The sequence below is a fragment of the Scleropages formosus genome, chromosome 16, assembly GCF_900964775.1.
Source record: "Scleropages formosus chromosome 16, fSclFor1.1, whole genome shotgun sequence".
NCBI lineage: Eukaryota > Metazoa > Chordata > Actinopteri > Osteoglossiformes > Osteoglossidae > Scleropages > Scleropages formosus.
Window position 1 is genome coordinate 3,871,280 of NC_041821.1, and position 23,992 is coordinate 3,895,271.

General features: G+C 44.8%; 1 protein-coding gene across 2 annotated transcripts; it reads left to right on the forward strand.

Annotated features, from left to right (window-relative positions):
• Window positions 1-14,524: 14,524 nt before the first annotated feature.
• sparcl1 (SPARC-like 1) lies at window positions 14,525-20,435 on the forward strand. Of its 2 annotated transcripts, XM_018735764.2 has the most exons (11): window positions 14,525-14,610; window positions 15,590-15,682; window positions 16,021-16,086; window positions 16,244-16,663; window positions 16,924-17,026; window positions 17,851-17,972; window positions 18,160-18,280; window positions 18,500-18,636; window positions 19,480-19,628; window positions 19,961-20,109; window positions 20,361-20,435. In XM_018735764.2, exons 2-11 carry the CDS (start codon window positions 15,629-15,631, stop codon window positions 20,387-20,389), a joined length of 1,350 nt encoding a protein of 449 aa, XP_018591280.2. In that variant the 5' UTR covers window positions 14,525-14,610; window positions 15,590-15,628; the 3' UTR covers window positions 20,390-20,435. The 2 variants fall into 2 exon arrangements, with proteins under 2 accessions (XP_018591280.2, XP_029114938.1); XM_029259105.1 differs by lacking the exon at window positions 14,525-14,610 and having other exon boundaries at window positions 15,547-15,682.
• Window positions 20,436-23,992: the final 3,557 nt, after the last annotated feature.

A 23,992-nucleotide genomic window follows, 5' to 3' on the forward strand; every position in this document is an offset into this window, starting at 1 on the left:
AACTGTGAAATTTGTCAAAAAAGGAATATAAAACAAACACAGAAGAGTGAATCCCAAACTAATGGAATTTAGTAAAGCAACATGAAGGCAGTATGACATTAGGTTTGAGCAACAAGGAACTGCTTCTATCAAGAAAATCCCAATGACGTAAGAAAACATATGTGCATTGTGAGTAACTAGGCAACAGGTAAACAAAACTGGGTAACTAGGCAACAGGTGAAAAGAACAAGCACTAGGTTGCCATCTAGCGGCACCTCCTGCACCTAGAGTGACTCTATTGTAAGATACAATTCCTACTGTTGCTGTGAAGATGACAATTCGTTCCATTTTCGAAGGTTCCAGTGGAACCTTCCAGAAAAGTGGTTAGAACTCCTGCCTCCCCGAGCTCCACCGACCAGCCCCAGGGGGCTCGTGCCGCAGGTGCCAATGCTGTGTGATGGAGTCAGGAATGAAAACGTGATCATTAGATGCCGTGCGCAACATCTGCTAGCAATTTTCCGGAATCTTCTCAACACGCATCAGAGGCAGTTGATACTTTGAAACCGCACTTTGAAACCTGTATACTACGTGGCCGCTGAAGCAAAACTTGAGTGCACGCCCTGCGGTCCGCTGCGGTCCATTGCCATAGCCAATGTGAACGAAGCCGAGCATCATTCAATGGCTGCGCTTTTACAGACTGCATGCCATAACGCCCAAAAATCTCTTTTATCCCATTCCAAAACCAACATTCTCTTGCGTTTTCACCCTGAAGTGCTGAGAGCGGCCTTTGTCCATTCCAGCACAGAGCTCAGACCTGGAGGACATCTCCTCCCCCTTCGTCTAGATGTCCGTCTTCCAGGCTGCGGTTCGACAGTGTCAGCAAGCGCAGCGCCTATTTAAACATCTTTGGCTAAGACCAGCAACATGATGTCAGTGTGTCACTAGTGAGACCAACCACACACACACCACACATGGCTTCCAAAGTCTCTCTCAGGTTGCTGATGGAGGGTTCGCTCTCCGCGTAGCTGTCTGGGTCCAGCCTTGGATTTATACTTTGGTCTCTGGAAGTGTCCATTTAGCTAAGGGGACAGAGAGGAGAAAGTAAGTGCAGCAGGAAATGCGTTCCAAGACAGTAAATATGACCACGTGAACTGCATGTGTGGCCTGACTGTTCTGATTTCACATGTTTATTTACCAGAAACTTTTCTCCAAAGCGACTTCCAATGAACTCTATGCAGTATTACCTGCCCACACACCTTCTTCACCGTGGTGACTTACACTGCTAGATACACTACTTACACTGGGTCACTCATCCATACATCAGTGGAACACATTCGCTCTGTCACTCACACACTATGAAGTGCACAGCATGTCTTTGGAGTGTGGGAGGAAACCCACGCAGATACGGGGAGAACATGCAAACTCCACACAGACTGAGCGGGGATCGAACCCACGTCCTCACACGACGACAGCAGCGCTACTTGCTGTGCCGGTTCCGCTCCTACAGCAACCATTATTTTGTCCTGGTGGCATCCTAAAATATTGTACCATACTTCCCCTCGTCGCTGTATGGCGTTTCAGCAAAGCTCCTCCGGTGCAGATGTTCATCCCTCAGTTGTCCTCAAGGACATTTGCATGTAAAGGTTCTCGGTTTTGATTTCACACCCTGGGCTGCTCTGAAGATCTGCTAAAGCTTTCAAACTTGCCTGCGTTTTGCCTCGTTTCCTGGTGGTCATGTGATATTATTTTATTGTGAGCTCGGCAGGGTAAATCGTGAAATATCTGTGTCCCGTGTTCTAGTACAAACACACCTGACCAGAAGGCATGGAAAGTTGTTTACGACGGTGCCTGAACAGGATCCTGTGCCTTATCACGTTAGATACCTGCAGGTATTTAAGCCTTTACACAGCTGGGTAATTCAGGGTAAATTCTTAGCACCGGGTGAGATTCGAACCAGCAACCTTCAGATCCAAAGGCCGCAGTTCTAACCAGTACAGTACCAGCTGCTCATCAGTTTAATGATTTTAATCATGTTGCTGTACAAAAAAGTGCCGCTGGTTATATATCTGTACACATGGAAGTAGTTTTTTTTAGTTACATATCATTGGTAATATAAATTATGAAGTACATTATTGATGAAGCCAGTGATGCAACATTTTTTAATTTTGAGCATTTTACAAAAACAACAAATATATTAAAGATTGACCACAAGCAATAAATACGACAGCAACTGTATTTTTTAGTCAAAATGACATTCACAAGTACAAACACACGAACGTGTCGGCGCGTTTAGTGAAAACAGAGTGGAAAAACACTGAACAAACACACAAGGGATGCTACTAATTTCTACATTTTAATGAATTTCATCAACAGCCTCCGTTCACCAAACGACACGACGAAGCAGATACTGTGTGCTTTTACTGTCCTTCTTGTATCTATTGAAGCGTTTCTACTGCTGCTCACATGAGAATGTCAGAGAGATTTTCCCTTTCCTCATCTTATAATACTGTGTACGGCCAAAACAGACTACTGCAATAATAATTTTTCTCAAAAAAATACTCTCATATAAAATTCCACCCCATATATATACTGTATAGAGTGCAGTTTGGAATAAAGTCATTGGAAAAAGTAAGATGGATTAAAAAAATAAAAATAATAAAACAAGTGAGTTACTTCTATGTTCCAAAGAGACATGATACAAATATGAGTCACTTATTATGAAAAGAAACAATAATACTAATATAATAAAGGGCCATTATGAACACTGTATTGTAGTGTAATATATTATATACTATACTATACCACAGTGCTGTACTATGCAGTACTATACAGCATTATACAGTACTATAGCATTACTGTACAGTACTATAGTACCTACAGCGCTGTACTGAACTTCCACGAGAGCAGCCTGGAGACGCGCGCGCGGCTTGTTCGCTCGCCGCTGTGCACCAGAGAGAAAGACAGAAACACTTCAAGTGATTCATCATCATGTGTCGAGGCCTCAAATTAATTGTCCTGAACCTGTAATGCCTCAGGAGGTGGAGGAGGAGGAGACATTGACTGAGGGGTTTCACAACTTCACAACAACCCGCTTTCATTTCTTCTCTCCCCTCCGCCGCCGCTCTACCTCCGGAGCTCCAGCTCGCTCTGCTCCAGCAGCCGCAGCCGCAGCCGCCCGTCGGGCGCCGCCGGATTCCCGGCGTCGTCGTCTCCCAGGTCCTCGGCCGAACGCTCCTCCTCCTCGCTTTCGCAGCTCCGGCTGCTGTCGCCGCCCTGCTGCTGCTGCTGCTGCTGGCAGCTCTCGCTTCTGCTGCGCTCCTCCTCCTCCGTGCTGTCGGAGACGGAGGGCTCGTAGGTGGCCGGTGGCGCGTCCTCGTCGCTGGGCGAGCGGCTCTCGCTCGTCTCCTCGCTGGTGGCGCCGCCCGCGTCGCTCCTCAGGTTCACGTCGAACGCTTTGTACCAGCGCTGCGCGCGGAGGGAGGGGGAGAGGAGAGGGAAACGAAACGTCACGCACGCGCACCCGCGCGGACACAAACACTCAGCGGATAACCGACCGACGCGCGTATGAATCGCGGGGTCCCACTCACTCTGCGCGTGTTCTCCGCGCTGCCGCGACTGTCGTCTCTCGTGTCCCCGTCCTCGTCAGAGTCACTCTGCGCGAACACATGTGGAACAAGGGCAAAGGTCAAAGGGCACCGCGCTCTCCTGCAGCTACACGGTCAAGGAGGAGTCAGTAGTGCGCGGCAACTGCGTGTCCGATGGCGCGAGGCCCCGTGCGTGAGGCAAAAAAAGGGGCGATTTCTAGGGCAAAGAACCTTAGCGCAAAATATGAGGAAAATGAGGCTCGGTGCCGTAACTGGCTTCTTGCTAAAAGTGCTAAATGAATAAATCTATAAATATAATTCCGGAATTTCTAGGCATTTATTATTTAGAAAAGTTCCTTTCTTCAGCTTCTGCATTGATCGCTGACTTGGTTCAGCAACTGGTACCATCCTATGAAACGGTGTAAATCCTTCGGAGTTTACACCCTTTTTGCACATTTCCGAGTGAAAGCAGCCCGGACCATCGGCGCCGAAATCCGGCCCCGAGTGCAGGGTCGCGGTGGTCCAGAGCCTATCCCGGAAGCAGAGGCCCTGAGGCAGGGTACACCCTGGGTGGGACACCCGTCCATCACCAATAAGGACGGACGGATGTACTGTATACGGCGTGTGAAAAGAAACAATCAAATCACCGCAGACGTTTGCTACTTAAAAGTTCTGTGGTAAAACAGAGTAAACCAGTGTTTTGGGATGATAACGTCTGTATATTAGTAGAGGACAGAGCTTTACTGTGTTTTACCTTGTCATGGGAGCGGTTGTCCACCTCCTCCGATGTCTGTTCAAACACAAAAAGCAGAGCCAGTTTAACCATGGGGGGGGCGGTGGGGGAAAGACTTTTTCACACAACACATCTGCACAGGTGGATGGGCGCGTCACCTCCCTGTCCTCACCTGGTCCTCAGAGGTCGTCTCCGTTGACTCCGAAGAAGTCTGTAAAAGAGCGCAGGTGGTCGAAGCGACCGTGAACACTGTGCCGAAAATACCACGGACGCAAAGGACTGTGGTACCGTGCTGGGGGTACGGCAGCGGAGGGGCAGGAATAGCGGGACGAGAACTTGTCTCCCAGTATTAAACCAAATAACCACCCAAAAAGTCCAACAAACTAATAACCTTACAGCTGTTTCACACAGTGATACTAAAATGCTATTTTATCCCCACACAGACCATTTTTTTAAATTAATCTTTTTTTTTTTTTTTTAACAAGGGCCCCGATGAAAAAAATGGGAAATACCTGGTCCTCCTCTGATGTTTTGTCCTCCGCAGAAGCCTTTGCATGAAAAGAGAAAAAAAGTTCTCAGCATTTTATATATATACGTACACGTATATATATGCATACATATATAAATCAATAAATAAATACATATATAATACATTATATATAATGATAAGGGGGGTGCAGTGGCACAGTGGGTTGGACCAGGTCCTGCTCTCCGGTGGGTCTGGGGTTCGAGTCCTGCTTGGGATGCCTTGCGACGGACTTCCATCCCGTCCTGGGTGTGTCCCCTCCCTCTCTGGCCTTACACCCTGTGTTGCCGGGTAGGCTCCGGTTCCCCGCGACCCCATATGGGATAAGTGGTTCAGAAATGTGTATATAATTTATTAATTTATCTTTTATCTAAAGATCATTTACAATGTTAATAGCAGAGTAACTTTTGCTGTCCCAGTTCAGGCTGTGTACCTTGGTTTGGGCCACTACAGCAGGTGGTCAAATTCAAACCCAGGTATCTCTATTGCAAGGTGGCCGCTCTAAGTGCTACGCCACCTGCTGGGCCTCATTTAAAATTGCAGAAATGTTTTTAAGTTCTACTTCTTTGCGCCTTTCTGTCCGGTTTGGCCCGGTTTGGCCCAGTTCGGCGTCACTGATCTCGATGACCTCACAGGCCGCTGTACAGGTTGGAAGTCGGGGCACGACCGCGGGCCGACGAGCGCCTCTGCTCCGCAGCCGCACATTTGCGCTGTTTACTGAGGACCGCGGTCCAGACCGAGGAACGCTGTGGGTTTGTAATGACACGTTCCCCCGCTGGCGGCTCGGCCGCCACACACAGTCCCACCGCCGCCCTACCCGGCTCCCCTCGTTCCGACTTCACCAATCACAAAAATAAAAAACGAAGACAGCGCCGTAGAAAAAAACACCGCTTACTGTTTTTTCCGAAGTATTTTCTGGGGAGCTCTGCAATAAATCAAAACGGTAATTAGAAAATCTCCTGTTTCAGCTTAAGCAAGAATGACAAACCCTGATATGATTTCCTGGATATGATGCATGTTTATATTTGTTTGAACGTGCTAAATACGAAACACACGGGACACTTTCCATCGTCTGAGGGTTTCGGCGGACGCACCGTTGTTTCAGAAGTGTTGCTCTGGTCAGTGGAGTAGAGCTCAGAGGAGCTGTAGGGCTGCGCCTGTGACATATGTCAATATCATATTTAAAATGGCATATAATAATCAATAATTAATAATAAAAATGAGAAACTAACATATAAGTGCACATCCACATATTATGACGCAGTGATTAATTATGATGCAATTATGACTATGATGCAAGAACCATAACAAAATATTACCTTCCTGCTTCTCCAGCCTTACTCTGCCAGGTAACGTTATTATTTTCACTCCTTAAAAATAAGCTTTGGTCCAAATTCTTTGAAAATATCAGCTTTCAGTTTAGATGAGCAGCTTTAAGAGTCATATTTATAGGTATTATTTTTCCTGTTGAATACAGATCTGTCGCATATTGCACTTCCTCGGGGTTTATTTATACATATGGCCGTATACAGCGGTTACATCAACAGTCGGTTTTTAGAAACCTCCCCCGAGGGGCGGGCAGCCAGTTGGCAGTGGATCCCCGTGTTTTTCCTCCTTAACCATCCCCGACAGTTTTGTCTCCTCTCCTCTTGGTTTCTCTCTTTTCCCCCCAAACTTGTTTTCCACTGTGGCTTTTTGTTGTTTTTTTTTTTCACTCTAATCTCTAAACTCTCCTCTATTGTGTATAACTGTATTTTTTTGTGCATTTTTCTTTATTTTGAAGCAACCTGTTAGGTGTTACAAAGAAATAAACTGAATTTAGCCATCTTATATTTATCAAACTCTTTTCCTCAAAGGGAATTACAATTATTTACCTATTTATACACAATTGAGGGTAAGTACCTTGCTCAATAGGTACTACAGCTGGGATTCAAACCTGTGACCTTTGGGTCCAAAAGAAGCAGCTCTAATCACTACACTATCAACTGCCCCAGCTTCTTGCACTGATTTACCCATTTATAATACTGGGTAATATTTACTGGAGCAATTTAGGGTAAGTACCTTGATCAAGGGTACTACACCAGACATTGGAACCTGTGACCTTCAGGCAGCAGCTGTACCCCCACACTACCAGCTGGCCCCACTGAATATACCCTAACCCTAAGTGCTGATCAATATTTTTCCAGATGCGATCCTTTCCCCTAACTGATATTTCTTCAGCCCTCATTATTACACCAATAATACCGTGTTTGCAAAGTGCACTCTGACAATAACGCCCTTTAAACACCTCTTCGTGGAAGTCCTCTAGAGAAGTCTCCTCCAGCAGGTCCGTCTCGTCCCAGACCGAGTCCCAGACCGGGTCCCAGACGTCTCTGCGCAGAATCTGAGAGGCGGGAGATGAGAAGCTTTTTTTTTTTCCCACAGTGAATTACAGGTTCCTTGTGTACAAACGCAGTAAATGCACACAGAGCAAGGAGGCCACAGGAGGGAGAGAAGGTGCAGCATTCATCACTAGAGTGCTGCCAAACATGCAAAAGCAAACATATCAAGCGCTTCGGTAGCAGAAACCGGAGCTTTCGCAAGCAGTCATACATCAGCTAAATTAAATTATTAGTATTAACACTATTAAGCTTAAATAATAAATGATGCATCAGGTCACAATAAAAAATAAGTCACATTAATTTGATGACATATACTCACCGGGTGAGTGAGGACGGTCCCCAGCAAGCAGACGATGACTACGGCAGCCTTCATCCTGTGGAAAACAGGGTACTTGGGTGGTAGTGACCGCGGTAACTCGCTCTCAGTTTCATAGCACCACTAATTTAACGTCCGCAAAGTCCAGGTGACCAAAAAAAGAACCACTATAGGCCTAAGTATAGGTGCGCTAAACCCTCAAGTGCAGAGTTTACGATTCCGGGGCTACGTCTCACACTCACAGTGTCTCTGTTACAGCATTTTTTCCGCATTTATAGATGGGAATGTATGTAAATCCCTGTGGGAACTGCATGTTCCATGGGCATTTGATGCCAATATACACTGCTGCTTAAAAGTATGTGAACCCTGTAGGGGTGGTCATTATTCTTGCATAAGTTAAAAAAAGCGTATGAAATCTAAGTGTTAAATCTTAAAATGAACGTAGAAAATGAATTAATAATTACGATTTACACCCCCGGTTCTGCTTACTTACTTGGTTCAATCAAGGCGTCTTGAGTTTCAATAATTTCCACACCTGCACTACCTGTGTGTTTCTACTACACACATGATTTCCTCTAAAGAAACATATGGAATTGGTCATTTCGCACCTATTATGTCACACGAGACACACTGATTCTCATCAAATACCCATTTCGTGGTAAAAAAAAGGGACACAGGCACTTAGAAGCAGTATTATATGGAACGTAATGTAGAATCACCGAGAAATGTAAGGTCAACTGATGACCTGCGGTGTTGTCATTCAGAGGCTTCTAGGTAGGAGTCGGTAAAACGGAGTCCTTACCTTGCTCAGGTAAAAGCGCGGTGCACAATGGCCCTGCGAATGTGGTGATGAGCTGAGCTGAGCTGAGCTCGACCCCTCAGGATGAAGCCCTGCGGTCAAAGCCGGAGTCACGTTTAAGGGATCTGATGCTCTCAGCTGGTGGATGACTCTATATATCAGCAGCTCCGGGTCCCACCGCGGGGGTGTGAACTTCCGCAACGCCTCGGCGCCCTGACCAGGATGCTCCCAGTCTTCCCCAGTCTGCTGACTGCTTGAGCCACGACTTCTAATTTAGCGGGACGGGACGGGACGGGGTGGGACGGGGCATGCGGGCTCCGAACACACGCTGGAGAGGAGCGCTCCTCTCGCCCACTGCCGGAAGGCAGCTCATAATGACAGCGTGCGTCCCTCTGCGGGGATCATTTCTTTCCTGTGGAATTAAAAAGATTGATCTATTTTGGCCGTGGAGGGAAACGGGCGTCCGGGCCGCTGCGTTCGCTCGTGTTCGCCGCTCGCCGACCCTTCCGGCTCTTCTGCGTAGACGTGAAAAACAACACACGACACGACAGGGCTTTTTCCGATGAACTCGGAGGCCCCTCGTTCGGTCTCCGCGAGCTCAGAGGAGCACCTCTCAGGGTTTCTTCAACCGTCAAAGCCCTTCCCAGAGGGCAAAGCAAGGACAGCCTGTATTATAGTGGTTGGAGCTGCTGTGTCGCACCTGAAGGTCATGGGTTCAAATCCCACCTTCACTGTAGCACCTTTGAGCAAAATTCTTGCTCTACTAAAGATACCCAGCTGTGTAAATGGGTAAATAATTGTAAGCACTTTAACGTTGTAAGTCCCTCTGGAATACGGATCAGCAACATGAATAAACACAGATCCGCGCTCAGGAAATTCAACGACAGGCTTCCGTCTCCTCTTCTATTCTGTTATTGAGAGACGACACCTTCTCCTCTCCTGGCACCTAATATACTTCCTTCGGTATTTGATATACGTAACATTAGAAAACCGTTTGGAACAAACAAAAACAAAGAAGTTTACACTTACATTGCCATGTATTCATTTATCAGGCACTTTTCTCCAAAGCGATGTACATTTCATAGAAAATACAAAGTATTCGTTACATTAGGAGAAAGAGACACTTAGATGCAGATGTGTGATTCTAAAGTACATTTAGTTTCTTTCCACCACACGAACCAATGTTCATCACGTGAGCAGCTGAATAAAACTTTATCCGAATGTCCACTTTTCCTGATCACCTTCCAAGTAATAATTTTTTTTTTGAGATAGATATTAACATTTATGTTACGTTACAGGAGCAGCTGTGTAAAGGTTTATCCGGCATCATCTTAAAAGTTATAGAGCATGAACATTTACACCTTACGTGAGCTTAAGAGATGATGGACGAAGAGAGCCTGGAAAAGGTGAGGTTTAAAACCCTTTTTAAATGTGGACAGTATACAAGTAGACAACACCGTAAACAATAAGAGTAGAGTCACACCCTAACATTTGTCCATTCAAGAGAATCTGAGTTCATTTAAGGGTCTTAAGTTTAAAACCCTGATTTGGCCTTGTGAGACATTTCTTCAGCTTTACAAGGATCAGATTTGAGTTTCGTGCGGCTCCTGACAGCCGAACCGTGCGAGACCAGAGCCACCGTGTGGTCTTCCTCCCAGTCATAGTTCAGCTGATCCAGCGTTCGCTTCTCTCCCTCCATCAGCCCTCGTTTACTACTTTCACCTGGTGTAACCTCAGTGCTCCTGGCCACGTTTGGACCGTCCAGCACACGGCCCCTTGTCCACTGAGATCATTTCATTTGCATTGTTTTCACTGGAATTCTTTAATCATTTCTTTTTTTTTACATTAAACCTTGAATTGATGCATCACATTTAGTATCATTTGTTTGTGTTTTCTTTATGAGCATTTTTTTAAGTGTACAGTACATAATACATTTAAACTTCTTTATTTAGCAGATATGGGAGGTGTAGTGACAGGGTGGCACAGTGGCGCAGTGGGTTGGATTGGGTCCTGCTTTCCGGTGGGTCTGGGGTTTGAGTCCCGCTTGGGATGCCTTGCGATGGACTGGTGTCCCATCCTGGGTGTGTCCCCCCCCCTCCCCCACAGCCTTATGCCCTCCGTTGCCGGGTAGGCTCCGGTTCCCCGCGACCCCATATGGAACAAGCGGTTCAGAAAATGTGTGTGTATTTAGCAGATGCTTTTCATAATAAGTATGAAAGAGCTGAACGAGAGCAGGTAGACAGTTGTACAGTAATTAATCAAGTTAAACTGCACTCTTATGCTGTGATGTGATACACACACACACACACACACACACACACACACACACACACATTTTCAGAACCGCTTGTCCCATACGGGGTCGCAGGGAACCGGAGCCAACCCGGTAACACAGGGCGGAAGGGACACACCCAGGACGGGACGCCAGTCTGCCGCAAGGCACCCCAAGCGGGACTTGAACCCCAGACCCACCAGAGAGCAGGACTGCGGTCCAACCCACTGCACCACCGCGCCCCCTCCATGTGATGTGATAATAAATGTTAACTGTAATAAGTAACTGTGTCCATTTTAAAGGGATTTGGTGATATTTTATTGTAAATTTGGGGCTCTGAAATGCAAAAAAAAAAAAAAAACTGGACCCCAGCTAGAGGGCTGAACGCTGGTGAGAATTCTAGGGGCCCAAAAGCAAAATATTTTATTATACACAATTATTAAAAGTGCTGCAAATTACACAAAGTAATTACATTTATTTATTGTTTGCACACATTTATTTTATTCAAAGAGTGAGGGGCTGTTTGGGGTTCAAGGGGTCCAAAATTCATAGCTACAACCCTGTGTATGGACACCAGTACAGACACCATCACACAGCATTGGGGGTTAGAGGAATATAAAAATAGTCATCACTGGGCAGTAATGGGTTAAAATTCATATATGAAAATGTATATATAAATATTAAATAAATGTAATAAATGCGTAAATATAATAAATATTAATACAGTAGTCCCCCCTTATCCACAGGGAATATGTTCCAAGACCCCCAGCGGATGCCTGAAACCGCAGATATTACCAAACCCTATACGTACTATGTTTTTTTCTATGCATACATGCCTATGATAAAGTTTAATTAATGAATTAGGCGCAATAAGAGATTAACAACCACAAATAGTAATGAATTGAACAATTATAACAATATAAATTAATAAAAGTTATGTGAATGTGATTTCTCTCTAAAAATATTTTATTGTACTGATTTACATTTATTTATTGAGCAGACGCTTTTCTCCAAAGCGATTTCCAATGAACTCCATGTAGTGTCATCAGCCCGCACACCTTATTCACCATGGTGACTTACACTGCTAGATACACTACTTACACTGGGTCACTCATCCATACATCAGTGGAACACACTCTCTCTGTCATTCACACACTATGGGAGAACCTGAACAGCATGTCTTTGGACTTTGGAGGAAACCAGAGCACCCAGAGGGGACCCACACAGATACGGAGAGAATAGCAAATTCCACACAGACTGAGCGGGAATCGAACCCACATCTTCTCCCATCACCCAGGCACTGTGTACTTAGTCACCCAACCAATTTCATCATGCTACTCAGAACGGTGTACAAGTTAAAACTTATGAATTGTTTATTTCTGGAATTTTCCATGTAATAGTTTCAGACAGCAACTGAAACAACGGATAAGGCGGGACCACGGTACACATTACCTATAGCAATACAGAGAGCAATATAAACAACACAGATCTCCAGACAGACGATAAACACCGGGGGGGGGGGGGGGAACAAACATATTCTTAGTCCTCTAAATTTCTCAGTTCCAAGCATCCTGACGTTTCTGATTTCATCACCTGCACTGGGTGATGGTCTGAAGGCCTTTCTGGGCACTGTGTAAATGTAAACACACTTGTCTTTACAGGCAGACACCCCCGCAGGTGTGGGTGCTGCGGTTTTGTCGACGCGCAGAAACGCTGTAAGGGAGCCCACGCTCCGGCCTGTCACTTCCGCCGTCGAGGACGAGCGCCGCGTCGGGGCTGCGCTCTTATTATGCCACTCGTAACCCTGCGGCGCTGCGTTGCGTCGAACCCGAAACGCCAACCCCCCCGTGTTTTGCTCTTCGGCCCGAGACGAAAATAGTGCAGGAAGAATCCCAGACCTCCAGGAAATTACATCACGTTGTGCAATCAGGAGCGCATCGCTGCCCATTAAACTGATGGTAATTGTTATGGCGGAAACATGGTGAGCGTACTATAAAACATTTACTATACAGACACCACTGTAATTATCCATTTTTTCATTTTGCTCACAGCTCTTTTCTCATGCAGAAAGCTGTATGGATGCGGGTATAAAAGCAAAAATTATAACCGCACTCATTCTTAAACACTAATTCACGCACTGGCCCTCACTGCATTGCACTGAACATAATTAAAAAAATCAAAATTAACATAAAGCTGAACTCATGAGCATTGAACCGTCACCTTCTGAGCGTCTGCTGCCGAACTGCAGGTAACACACTGTTACCATGGTTACGATACACGACACTTGGTCTGGTCCAGGCCATATGTACACACTGGAGCACAGTAGAACAGCAATTAATAGTATAAAAAAATTTATTAAATACATAGAATTTAACCCCTTCCACCCCCCAGATGCTATCTGCAGTCTTGCAAGACAGAAGGGAAAGTGTTAAAACTATTATTGTGACCTGCACAATATTTTATGTTAAAAAATAATGACATTACTACATATCTTACTACATTTCCTTAACATATGACACTGTAAGATAAATGTGTGTAATATCTCTATGTGAAACTCAGCATAATGACCTTTCCCAGAGCCCCCATCCCTCCCCTAATGGGGTTAATTCATTCAGTGAAATTCCCATCTGTGAGAGGATCAAATTATCATTATTTCAAAATATCACTATTATGGAAAAAAAAATGTGACACCCAAAAAGGTAAGGTATATAGGCACTTAAATTTAGCAGAACTAGTCCTATATTATTGTAATTATTCTTATTAATGATAATGTGTTGTTATTATTATTAATACACACACACACACACACACATTTTCAGAACCGCTTGTCCCATACGGGGTCACGGGGAACCGGAGCCTACCCGGTAACACAGGGCGTAAGGCCGGAGGGGGAGGGGACACACGCAGGACGGGACGCCAGTGCAGCAATAATGCACTAATGTTGATTTGCATACTGTTTGGATATGATTTGAGTAGAATGTGATAAGGCTGAATTTTATTGCTATCTTTCACTCTTGTTTTGCACCACAGCAGCTCTATCCATCAAAGAAAAGACATAACGCACATGAAAGGAAAAAAAGCAGATATAAAAATAAATAAATGATATATTAAATGATGATGAATGGATAATGATTTGAATAATTGCAGGATGGGATGGAACGGTGATTTGTCATGGGGTTATAACTGTTAGGCCCTCTTGTGGAGACTTTGGTCATGACAAGTAATCAGAATGGGAAGGAGAGGACTTGTCAGGGATGTGCAAATGAATAATGAGCGACGCAGTGACACGGTGACCCTAATATCATAATGCCGCAGACAGACGTGTCCAACACACCCCCGTCTTTCGCTGCGTTCATGGGGGTTTGTGCTTCGCCCAACAGATGGAGCTAAACTCTTTACGTAAGAATCTCTTCAAGAGGCCATGGAATAAAAGTGTTTTCTCCTTAAAGTCCAGGAAGAGTTTTGGACCCACTGCAGATGACACTTTCGAAAAATCCGGCTACATTGCACACCGAAAATTATTCATAATATATTCTGCTCATATTAAAGTCTGATATAGTCTAAAATATATAGATATGTTGCTTGGTTTATCACCACTTAATGAACTTTAAAGACACTGCTATTTGAAGAACCTAAATGGACATTCTGAGCATCAGTGCTCCAAGGATGAATGACACCCAGTGTGGTTATAATGTACAGCAACCTGTTTATTCATATTATGCTTCTGATCCTTTGCACTATAAAATAAATTGAAAAAAAAATTTCAAAAAATTTTTATGAAAAATGGCTCCCTGCTCCTGAGGACCCGCCCCCCTCATCCCAGCATCCCGCAGGCTGCTCCGCTGGGGTCCCTCTTACGCTGCTTTGCGCATCCGGGGGTGAAAGAGTCGTTGGTCCTCGGTCGGCGGTCGACGTCTCCGTCTGGATGCACACACACACACACACACACGCACTGTCACACACACTCTCACACGCTTACACTCTCGGTCTCAGGACCTCCTTGGCAGCCTCTGAATTCAGGTAACACTCCGCGTGCCGTTCGCTGTTGCTCTGCCGTTGACGTCCTTCTGCGTGATGTTTCTGTGATGATCATGACCCTCTTTATGAGACATATTCTGCACATTCTGATATCAGTTCTCATTTGATTCCTTTCTCAGGTGCATTGAAATGCCTGGAGTCAGAAAGATTTTTTGCAATTCACTTAAACAATTTGCAATGCATTAAAATGAGAAAAAATAACCCGAAGTGCTTAAAAAAAAGTCAGGATATTTATGTACGTGCACTGTGGCAGCAATTAATAGTAGAGTTAATAGAATCATCTCAGGTAAAGTACTGAAGTGCCGCTCAGTAGGCTGTAGAACGCGAAAGTATTTGTTAGAAGTGCTCTTTCAAAAACATTAGAATTAGATGGTGTCACATTTTTAATTCTGGATCTTATCGCCTTCTTAAAAACTTGCTCAAGGACAGATATCACATTAGTAATACAAAATTTAGACATTTAATTTTAGCGATAAGCATAAAATGTAAATAACTCTTGACAAGATTCATGCGAAGTTATGCAAGTCGTTTATCATGTGTGGCAAGGCGTATTTTCACGCTTGTGTGTGTCTGCGAGGGACTGGGGACGGATGTATTGTTCTGCCCGACAGGGGCCGAAACGGCCCCTATTGTTGGGGGCCCGCGCACAAAGGGGGTGTGTACTTAGTCACCTCTTTTTCCAGTCTGGCGCTCTCAGCTGTTTACTTTGGCTCACCGGACCCTGAATGCCACTTGTGAGTGGGGTGCATATCTTGACGCCCATCGTCATGGCAACTAAACCGGCTGGTTGAGGCTCGTGTGCTAAGGGTGAAGTATAGCATGCATACAGATAAAGGTCCATTAGTAGTTTGGGTAAAAAAAAGGCATCTATCTATCTATCTATCTATGTGCTGTACATACGAATGTGTACATGCTGAGTATATATTGCTATTGGATCTTTTATACTGTGGACCAATGTCAGGAAACAGGACACAAGGGTGGATTCACACCGGTCTGAAGCATGAAGACCTGTTTGATGCTCCTGTGTCTTTTGGCGTCTGCATTGTCTGCATCTGTGAGTACATGTTACTTTTAATAATGTTAGCACTGTCTAAAAGACAAAGAAATTGCGAAATATTTGAGAAACATGCTTATGAAAACAGGTAAGACATCAAGGCCTGACTTCATATCTTTCTATGCTGTATCATTGCTAGACCTTATGTTTTATGAAAAGTTCTTATTTTTGAGCTTTTCAGCAAAGGGTTCAGAAGTATGAAATTCACGTGATAGTCTGCGCATCAGTTTGTTTATTAAAACCAGTGAAACAACAAGTGCAAGTCATCATTTTGCTTATGCTGATGAGACTGTTGGCCTTGACTTCAGACTGAGCCCCTTTCTGTCTCTCGAACCAAGGTAAGGAACAAACCTCACGCCAAAGACCAGAACTCTTCTAAGCTCCTGCAGACCCTCCAGATGACGGTAAAACTGCTTCACCCTCACTGCCATACAATTTACTGTACAAACTCCCATTATTCACCACAGTTGAAAACAAGGTACATAAGGTGAAAATGAGGTGTGAGTTATTGTTTCGGCCATGACATCACTGAAGTTGTGTGTCTCTCCTGTTTGTGGGAAGGACGATCCCCAGGCTCAGACCCCGAGCGACCAAGACTTATTACCCACGTCCATCACTTTTGAAGCAAGCAGCCTCGAGCAGGAGGATGAGGATGTGAGCTACAGCCCGGAGAGGGGCGGTGATGAGGGTGGTACTCCGGTCCTGCTGAGTGAGGCGGTGCTGGCACGTCTGCTGGGGGCCAAGGAGGAGGCCACGGAAGAAGAGACCAGCACTGGGCACCTAATCCCCACAAATATGGACTATGCTGTGGACAGTGATGGGGACGGCAATGGGGAAAGTGACCGGGACAGCAGTGGATCGAACACTTCGGAGCCCAAGGATGATGCTCAGGACTCTGACTTGATCCCTGAGATGGTGGACTATGACCCCCAGGAGGAGGCTGACATAAGCTCTGAGAGGTTCGAGGATGGTGTAGGCCAGGTGGAGTATGCTGAAGTCGGCAAAGGGGGCATCCAGACCCTCATTTTTACCGTATCAATTCATGGTAAACACTTTGTTCAAGGGTACTACAACAGGAGGCAGGATTCAAACTTGGGTCATTCAAGTCCAAAGGCGGTAGCTTTAACCTCTATGCCACGTAATTCCAGCACACATTTCCTTTGTGAAACATTTCCTTTCTCTTTAAAGTTAATGAAGGTGTCCTTAAGGGACCTGTTCCTGACACTCCACCACCTCCGCAGATCCGTCTGGTGAGCAGGGACCCCACGGAGGGGAGGGTGAGGAAGGATCCCCGCCCTGTGGACAGGCGCCCAGAGGGCCCCGTGGAACAGGAGGCCGCAGAGGGTGAGTGTTAGCTCAGCGTGGAGGCCCTGTTATGTGCTGACTGAGACACTTCCTGTAGCTTACGGCAGCGTCGCTTCCAAAACCAACCCGCTCCAACTCAGTTCCTGCGGATAAAGGAGACGATTACATTGCCCACACGAGTTCTGTGCCCTGGCATCCTGAACCGCAGTGTTTTCTCCGTGCCTACACATGTAAAAAATTTGCCATAGAATTTGTGTGGAAATATGATGCAATATTACTTCACAGATTATTATTTCCTAACAATTTATGCCACTTAGCTAAGAGGGAAATATCCAAAAATGCATAAATAGATCAACGTATTTTATTGCATGAGGGTTAATCAAGACATGTGTACAATATTTAAAGTCTTTTCAAAACTAAATTACTGAGGACACTGTTTGACTGAACCACATCCTTGCTTAAGCGGTCAACTATGAAGACCGGGTTTGAACCAGCACCCACACGGCTTTCCAGTTCAACTGTGAGCCCACATGGAATTCAGCTTCCACTCTCAAAATGACCCTTTTAGTTGAGTGAAGTTGCACTCATGCAGGTCGAAAAGTGGAAAAGATTTAGGTTATTTAACCTTTTCCCACAGGGGGTGTGGTGGCACGGTGGCGCGGTGGGTTGGACCACAGTCCTGCTTTCCGGTGGGTCTGGGGTTCGAGTCCTGCTTGGGGTGCCTTGCGACGGACTGGCGTCCCGTCCTGGGTGTGTTCCCTCCCCCTCCGGCCTTACGCCCTGTGTTACCGGGTAGGCTCCGGTTCCCTGTGACCCTGTACGGGACAAGCGGTTCTGACAATGACCTTTTCCCGCTCTTTCAGACCCATGTGAGGGTTTCCCATGCAAACGTGGGAAAACATGCCGAGTGAATGAGGAGAACCAGCCTGAGTGTGTCTGCCAGGATCCCATTTCGTGTGCCCCGAGCATGACTGAGTTTCAACATGTAAGTTTAGAACCGCAGACCCCTATCTTACAGCGCTAAAGCAGGCAGAGAATTGTAGCCTTAAAGAACCAAAGGCACCTCGTTGGGACTGTCCAGTACCCTCTGTCCACAGCTGCCTGGCTAATAAAAAACCAGCAATGTGTATTGTCTTTTAGAAATCACTCAGCTGTGAATTTTTCCGGTGCAGGTCTGTGGGACAGACAACAAGACCTATGACAGCGCCTGCCAACTCTTTGCTACCAAGTGTGGCCTGGAGGGCAGCAAGCAAGGACGCCGGCTCCACCTCGACTATACCGGCCCCTGTAAACGTGCGTCAGCGTCATCAACTTGGTGCTTTGAGACTCGTGCTAATTTTTCAAAGAGCGTATCAACGGTTCTCTGATTTGTCTCTCAACTGGTATCGATCATTCAGGAAGACCTGGTTGTAGCACTGCAACCACGGCCATGCCCAAAAATGATCAGGTGTCAGAATTGGTCTATCCATGGTGTCCTTCCTGAATTTCCTGTGTCATGTCTCTCTTTTGCAGTCATCACACCATGCCAAGATGGTGAGCTGCAGCAGTTTCCCTTACGCATGAGGGACTGGCTGAAGAATGTGCTGCTGCAGCGGTACGAGCTCGACAGCAAGGCCCCAGGGCTCCTCACGCTAAAGCAACGACTGCGGGTGCGTCGCTTCCACAAAGAAGAATTCCTTCCTTTTGTTTGTTTGTATTGTATGTAGTTGCACTCAAGAAGAAAACACGGGAATAAAATGACAGAAGTACAGATTTTGACACCACATGGGGTGGATGTCAAAAAACCAGCAGGTTGGTTGAAGGAGCTCCCACGGAAATGAAAGAAGGGCTGAAACACAGATATTGGAGGTGACTAATGTGAGGTGATCACATCAGCAATTAACAAAACCACAAATGGGCAGGTAACAGAGCAATGAACAGATAATATCAGGTGTGGAATAACAGATGTAAATATGTGTCCAACATGCTATGTTAGCCATCTAATGAATTATATTTTTCCATTACACACACACACACACATTTTCAGAACCGCTTGTCTCATATGGGGTTGCGGGGAACTGGAGCCTACCCGGCAACACAGGGTGTAGGGCCGAAGGGGGAGGGGACACACGCAGGACGGGACGCCAGTCCGTCGCAAGGCACCCCAAGCGGGACTCAAACCCCAGACCCACCGGAGAGCAGGACTGTGGTCCAACCCACTACGCCACCGAACCCCCAATAGTATAACAGATGAGCATAATTCCAAACAGACTGCAAGATTGTTCTGTAGATGGACACCTTGAAGAATGATGCATTAGATCAGTACTGACCTCCTCATGTTATTGTGACCTATTATTCAGTGGTCAACTAATGCTCATACTTCTACACACTGGGGGGGAGACGGTATGTGTCCTGAATGTAAATTTTACTTATTGGCAGCAGGGTTTGAAGGATTTAAAGACACAACCTTCAGTCTCAAACATCTTTCTTCTCAACTAACCCACTTCTCCCAGGTTCAGAAGATCTATGAGAGTGAGAGACGTCTCCATGCGGGTGACCACCCCATCGAGACGTTGGCAAGGGACTTTGAGAAGAACTACCACATGTACATTTACCCTGTGCACTGGCAGTTTGCCCAGATGGACCAACATCCTGCTGACAGGTATGAGAACCACCTAGACTGCTGAGCTGAAGGATGTTGGACTCGGGACCATGGGTAGACCAGATAATGCAACACAGCAATGAATAAATGTTGCAGAATGAACTGGAATGTTCTGGAACATTTATCGTTTGGATGGAAAAGGCTAGTTACAATAACTGAATGATCCGGTGAGCTCAGTAACAGAATGAGAATGTAACCTCAGTTTTTTGGTCCCTGGGAGGTGAAGTGAAGAAGATGAAACGGTGGAGGTGGGTCTTTGTTCAGTGGTTTAAGGTATGATTGGAAGTATAGCATTGTGTGGTCGTTTCACACTTATTGGTTGTGTTGTGCAGGTACCTAACCCACTCCGAACTGGCCCCACTCAGGGCACCTTTGGTCCCCATGGAGCACTGCACCTCTCGATTCTTCCAGGAGTGTGACGGTGACAAGGACAATCACGTGTCCTTCAGGGAATGGGGTCAGTGCTTTGGCATCAAAAAGGGTAAGCGCCACAGATTCACCATCAATTACCACATCGATCCCTCTAACGGGGTCCACAAAATGCCTTTTTCGCAGCGTAAAGTTCGTAGATTTTCAGAACAAAGTCAGTTGTTCTCAGTGCATTTGACATATTTTGTGAGTTTTATGAAAGTGACATATTGAAATTGGTTTGCATAAACGATCGCTATTACAGTCTCCAGGAAGAGACGACCAGGTTATAATTTAACATTTACCCCATCTTTTTCCCCACAGATGACATGGATGTGAATTTGCTGTTCTAAACTCACACCACCATCTTATACGTGACTTTTTTCTGCACTGGAGACACAAGAGCCCATCTTCACTCATCCTCACAGTCAGCTTTTCCCTCTTTTTCTGTGAGCTTGAGAAAAATATCATTGTAATAATATGATTAATAGTACAGAGTATCCTGGAGAAAATATGAGGACAACAAGTGATAGCTAGATCGAGGATGAAATGTGTTGTATCGGTACAAATTGGAGCAAAAGCTATAAATATGTGGACGTTTTAGTGTATGTATTAATGAATTTGACAAATTTTATTTTTTGTATAGTCATCATTATGCTTGTATTTGTTGTGTACTATTTAACTGTAACATAGTCAGTGGTATTCTCCATTGAAAGGCTGAGGATGAATATTAGATATTGTGCAGTGCATATTTATGAATGAAATGAACGACTTCAAGAAGAAATATGAGTGAAAATTTAATGAGCGAATTTTAAAGAAATAATGTAATTATTGTACACGGTGTGCTGAAGAAAGGGCCAGAAAACAACATTACAGATAAATACAAGTTGTGTTTAATTATAAGTGCAGAGCTTAATTCTTTTTTATTCTAATAATCATAATTTTTATCCTTATATATTGTAGTTAGACCTGAATGCAGACTGTAGAGATAATCTTTACAGTGTGTACCTATTGGTTTTATTAATTTGTTTAAAAGTGGGCAAGCATTAATCTTTATTCTTAAAATACAGAACATCCTTTTAATGCAATAATAAGCCATTTCATACAACATGTCAAAGAAACGACTGAAGCAAACATCTGATTTCTGCATTTGATATTGAATTTAGCACTACAGACATAATAATGGTGACAAAACTGTAAATTACTTCAAATGTTCAATTATTTTGCTGTACATGTAGATTTCACGTGTCATGCTTTATTAACACTTCTAATAAAAGGCCTTTATTTTACTGTAGCCTGTTTTTAAATCGCTGATATTCTGCAACTGAGGTTGGACGGTTAAGAAGTCCACGGATCACAATGACTTGCAAAATGTTATGTATACCTATACGTATGTACATCTGCAATGTTGCAGACACTTGGTGTGTGTGTGTTTGTGTTTGCGGTGTGTGTGTAATATTTGTTAAGCAGCCTGATGGAACCGCTGGCGGTCAGTGGTGTAACGGTTTAATTGGAGGCTGCTGAGCTCACTGCACATGATGATACGGTCCATTTCGTGGACTCACAAAGGTTATGACACACACCACAAGTGCTAAAGTTCTGACCTGTCTCTCTAATCCTGCCAGACTCATTTGCAAGTTTTCCACAAAAATGCTTTTGGAAACATAATTCATAATTAAAAATGCATATGATGTATTATAATTTCAACATGCACAAGTTTATTATAGGGACACTCAGCTGCTCTGGGTTTTCCACCTTCAAGACCCAGTCAAAGCAACGGTCATAACATAGCATACGACCTAGTCCAGTGACTCACCAGTCGGCGATGGATTCTGATTGGACCACCATTTTTGAACGTTACAGGTAGTTCTTTATAAAGACGGACTGAAACTATGACTGAAAAAGCCTACCTGGAGATCTCGCAGTGCTGAGGTATATTGAAATACTAATTTTCCACTTTCATTTGCATTTACTGATTCAGTAAATGATACAACAAGAATTTCTGTAATAATAAACTGAATTTTTTGATGTATATGGGATTTGGCTGAAGACTGTAAATACATTTATCTGACACTTTTGCAAAATATTATTTATACACACCTATATCTGCAATTTTGCTACTTACAATTATATACCCATTTACACAACTGGGTGATTTTACTGGAGTAACTCTAGGGTAAGTACCTTGCTCAAGCATACTAAAATTGGAGATGGGGATTGAACTTGCAACCTTTGGGGACCACAGGCAGCAGCTCTAACCACCATGCTACCAGCTGTCTCAAAACCCAAACTAATACAATTAAAACACACACTTGTGAGTAGTCGAGCTTGTAAATCTCTTCATTTAAATCTTGTTGATATATGCATAACTCCTTTGTCTTTCCTCTGCAGAAATAAAAAGAAAATGCTTCGAATGTTGTGTCTCATCATTCCAGCACTGGTCCACACGGTGAGTGCTCCTATAGGCTCATGGTATGTCAGTATGTTAACTACACATCTTCTTTGGTTCCTGAACTTTTTCTGGATACGCTTTTGTTTCCTTCTCAGGCTGAATCCGGAGAACCGTCTGCAAGTGCCGAGGCATGGATTCTTCATTTGTGTTACACTATTAATACTTGATTTTTGGTGTCTTAATGATCACCCAAAAATGGTATTGGCTTACATAGGAAACTTTATCGGAACCAGCATGATATAAATGTGTGAATGTAACTGGCCTTGACACACAGTGTATCTGTATTCCATAACCCGTCTCACCCCCCAGGGGGCCGTTGCCAATGGAGGTGTCATGGCCAATGGACTGAACCCAGGGGTTTTGAGCAGTATCATTCTAAATGGACAAGCCCAGCTCGCCCAGGTGTGTCCTTGGACTGTGTATTGATGTAAATGCTATTTTACGTTGTACAGTGTCTCAACGCGATTGTGTGGTGGTTGCAGCTCGTACCCATGGCGCAGGCAGTGGTTGTCCAGCCTCCAGGTGTTGCTATCGGTCAAGTCGCCGTGCCACTGGTGGCCAATGGGGCTCTGCAGCAGGGTGGGGCTCTTCCTGTTGCTCCATCCCTATTGGGTTTCCCACAACTGCAGCCAGCCAATGGGGTGCGTTCATTCCTGCATCGGCCAATCACTGTTGCAGTTAACAAAGAAAGTAAATATTTGTATCCTTAATATTAAGTTCATATACTTTGGTACTTGTCAGGGATTGGATTTAAAGAGCTTTAGTATAGTAGCTTATTTTTAAAAAAAGAGTTCTTACATTGATTGCACGAACATTGCAAACATTGATTGCCAAACAAAAATTGGCATTATGGTGGCTTTTATCTCTTTGTATCAATCATTTTTGTTTCTGTTATTTCCCAGGGTGCTCCTCTCTTAGCCATACTGCCTCAAGGGAACATGGTAGGAGGCATGCAGACTCCAGCGATGAACCCCAGCCAGACAGTGCAGGTAGTGCTTGGCACATGGTATCCCATTGGTTTCGTGGTGGATGGTGGCTCAATGCTTCTAATGCTTCTCACATGCTTCTCCCATCTGCTGTTGTGGGTTCAGATCTGGCCTGAACACTGCCTATGCAGTTTTGACAGGTTCTCACATATTTTGGTGAAGTGGCAACACTAAAAAACCAATTGGCTCCTTATTGTAGTGAAAAAGACCATGAGGTTACTTATCAAGAATGAACAGATGGGTGAACTGTCTAGCACAGGGAACAGTCCTTTGATTTCCATGGCTATTTGTCTGCTGTGGTCCATGCGTGAAGTCTGTTCTACCTCACATGTTTGGATGTACTCTACCCAGATTCTGCCAGTGGTAGGAGGCAACAATATGGTGCAGCCACTAGGGGCCCAGGCTGCAGGAAATGGAGGTCAAAGGGTCAAGGTAGGACCCTTTTAGGAATGAGTGTGTAAACTCACGTGCGCTGATGAGGATGTCACCCAGCAGGAAGCACAGATAGGTCACACTGT

Excerpts from the sequence above, each read along its gene's own strand:
- sparcl1 (XM_018735764.2), top strand. The coding sequence starts at position 15,629 with ATGAAGACCTGTTTGATGCTCCTGTGTCTTTTGGCGTCTGCATTGTCT. Across the intron at positions 18,281-18,499 it reads CTATACCGGCCCCTGTAAAC|TCATCACACCATGCCAAGAT; the intron begins GTGCGTCAGCGT and ends TCTCTTTTGCAG. Across the intron at positions 20,110-20,360 it reads GTGCTTTGGCATCAAAAAGG|ATGACATGGATGTGAATTTG; the intron begins GTAAGCGCCACA and ends TTTTCCCCACAG.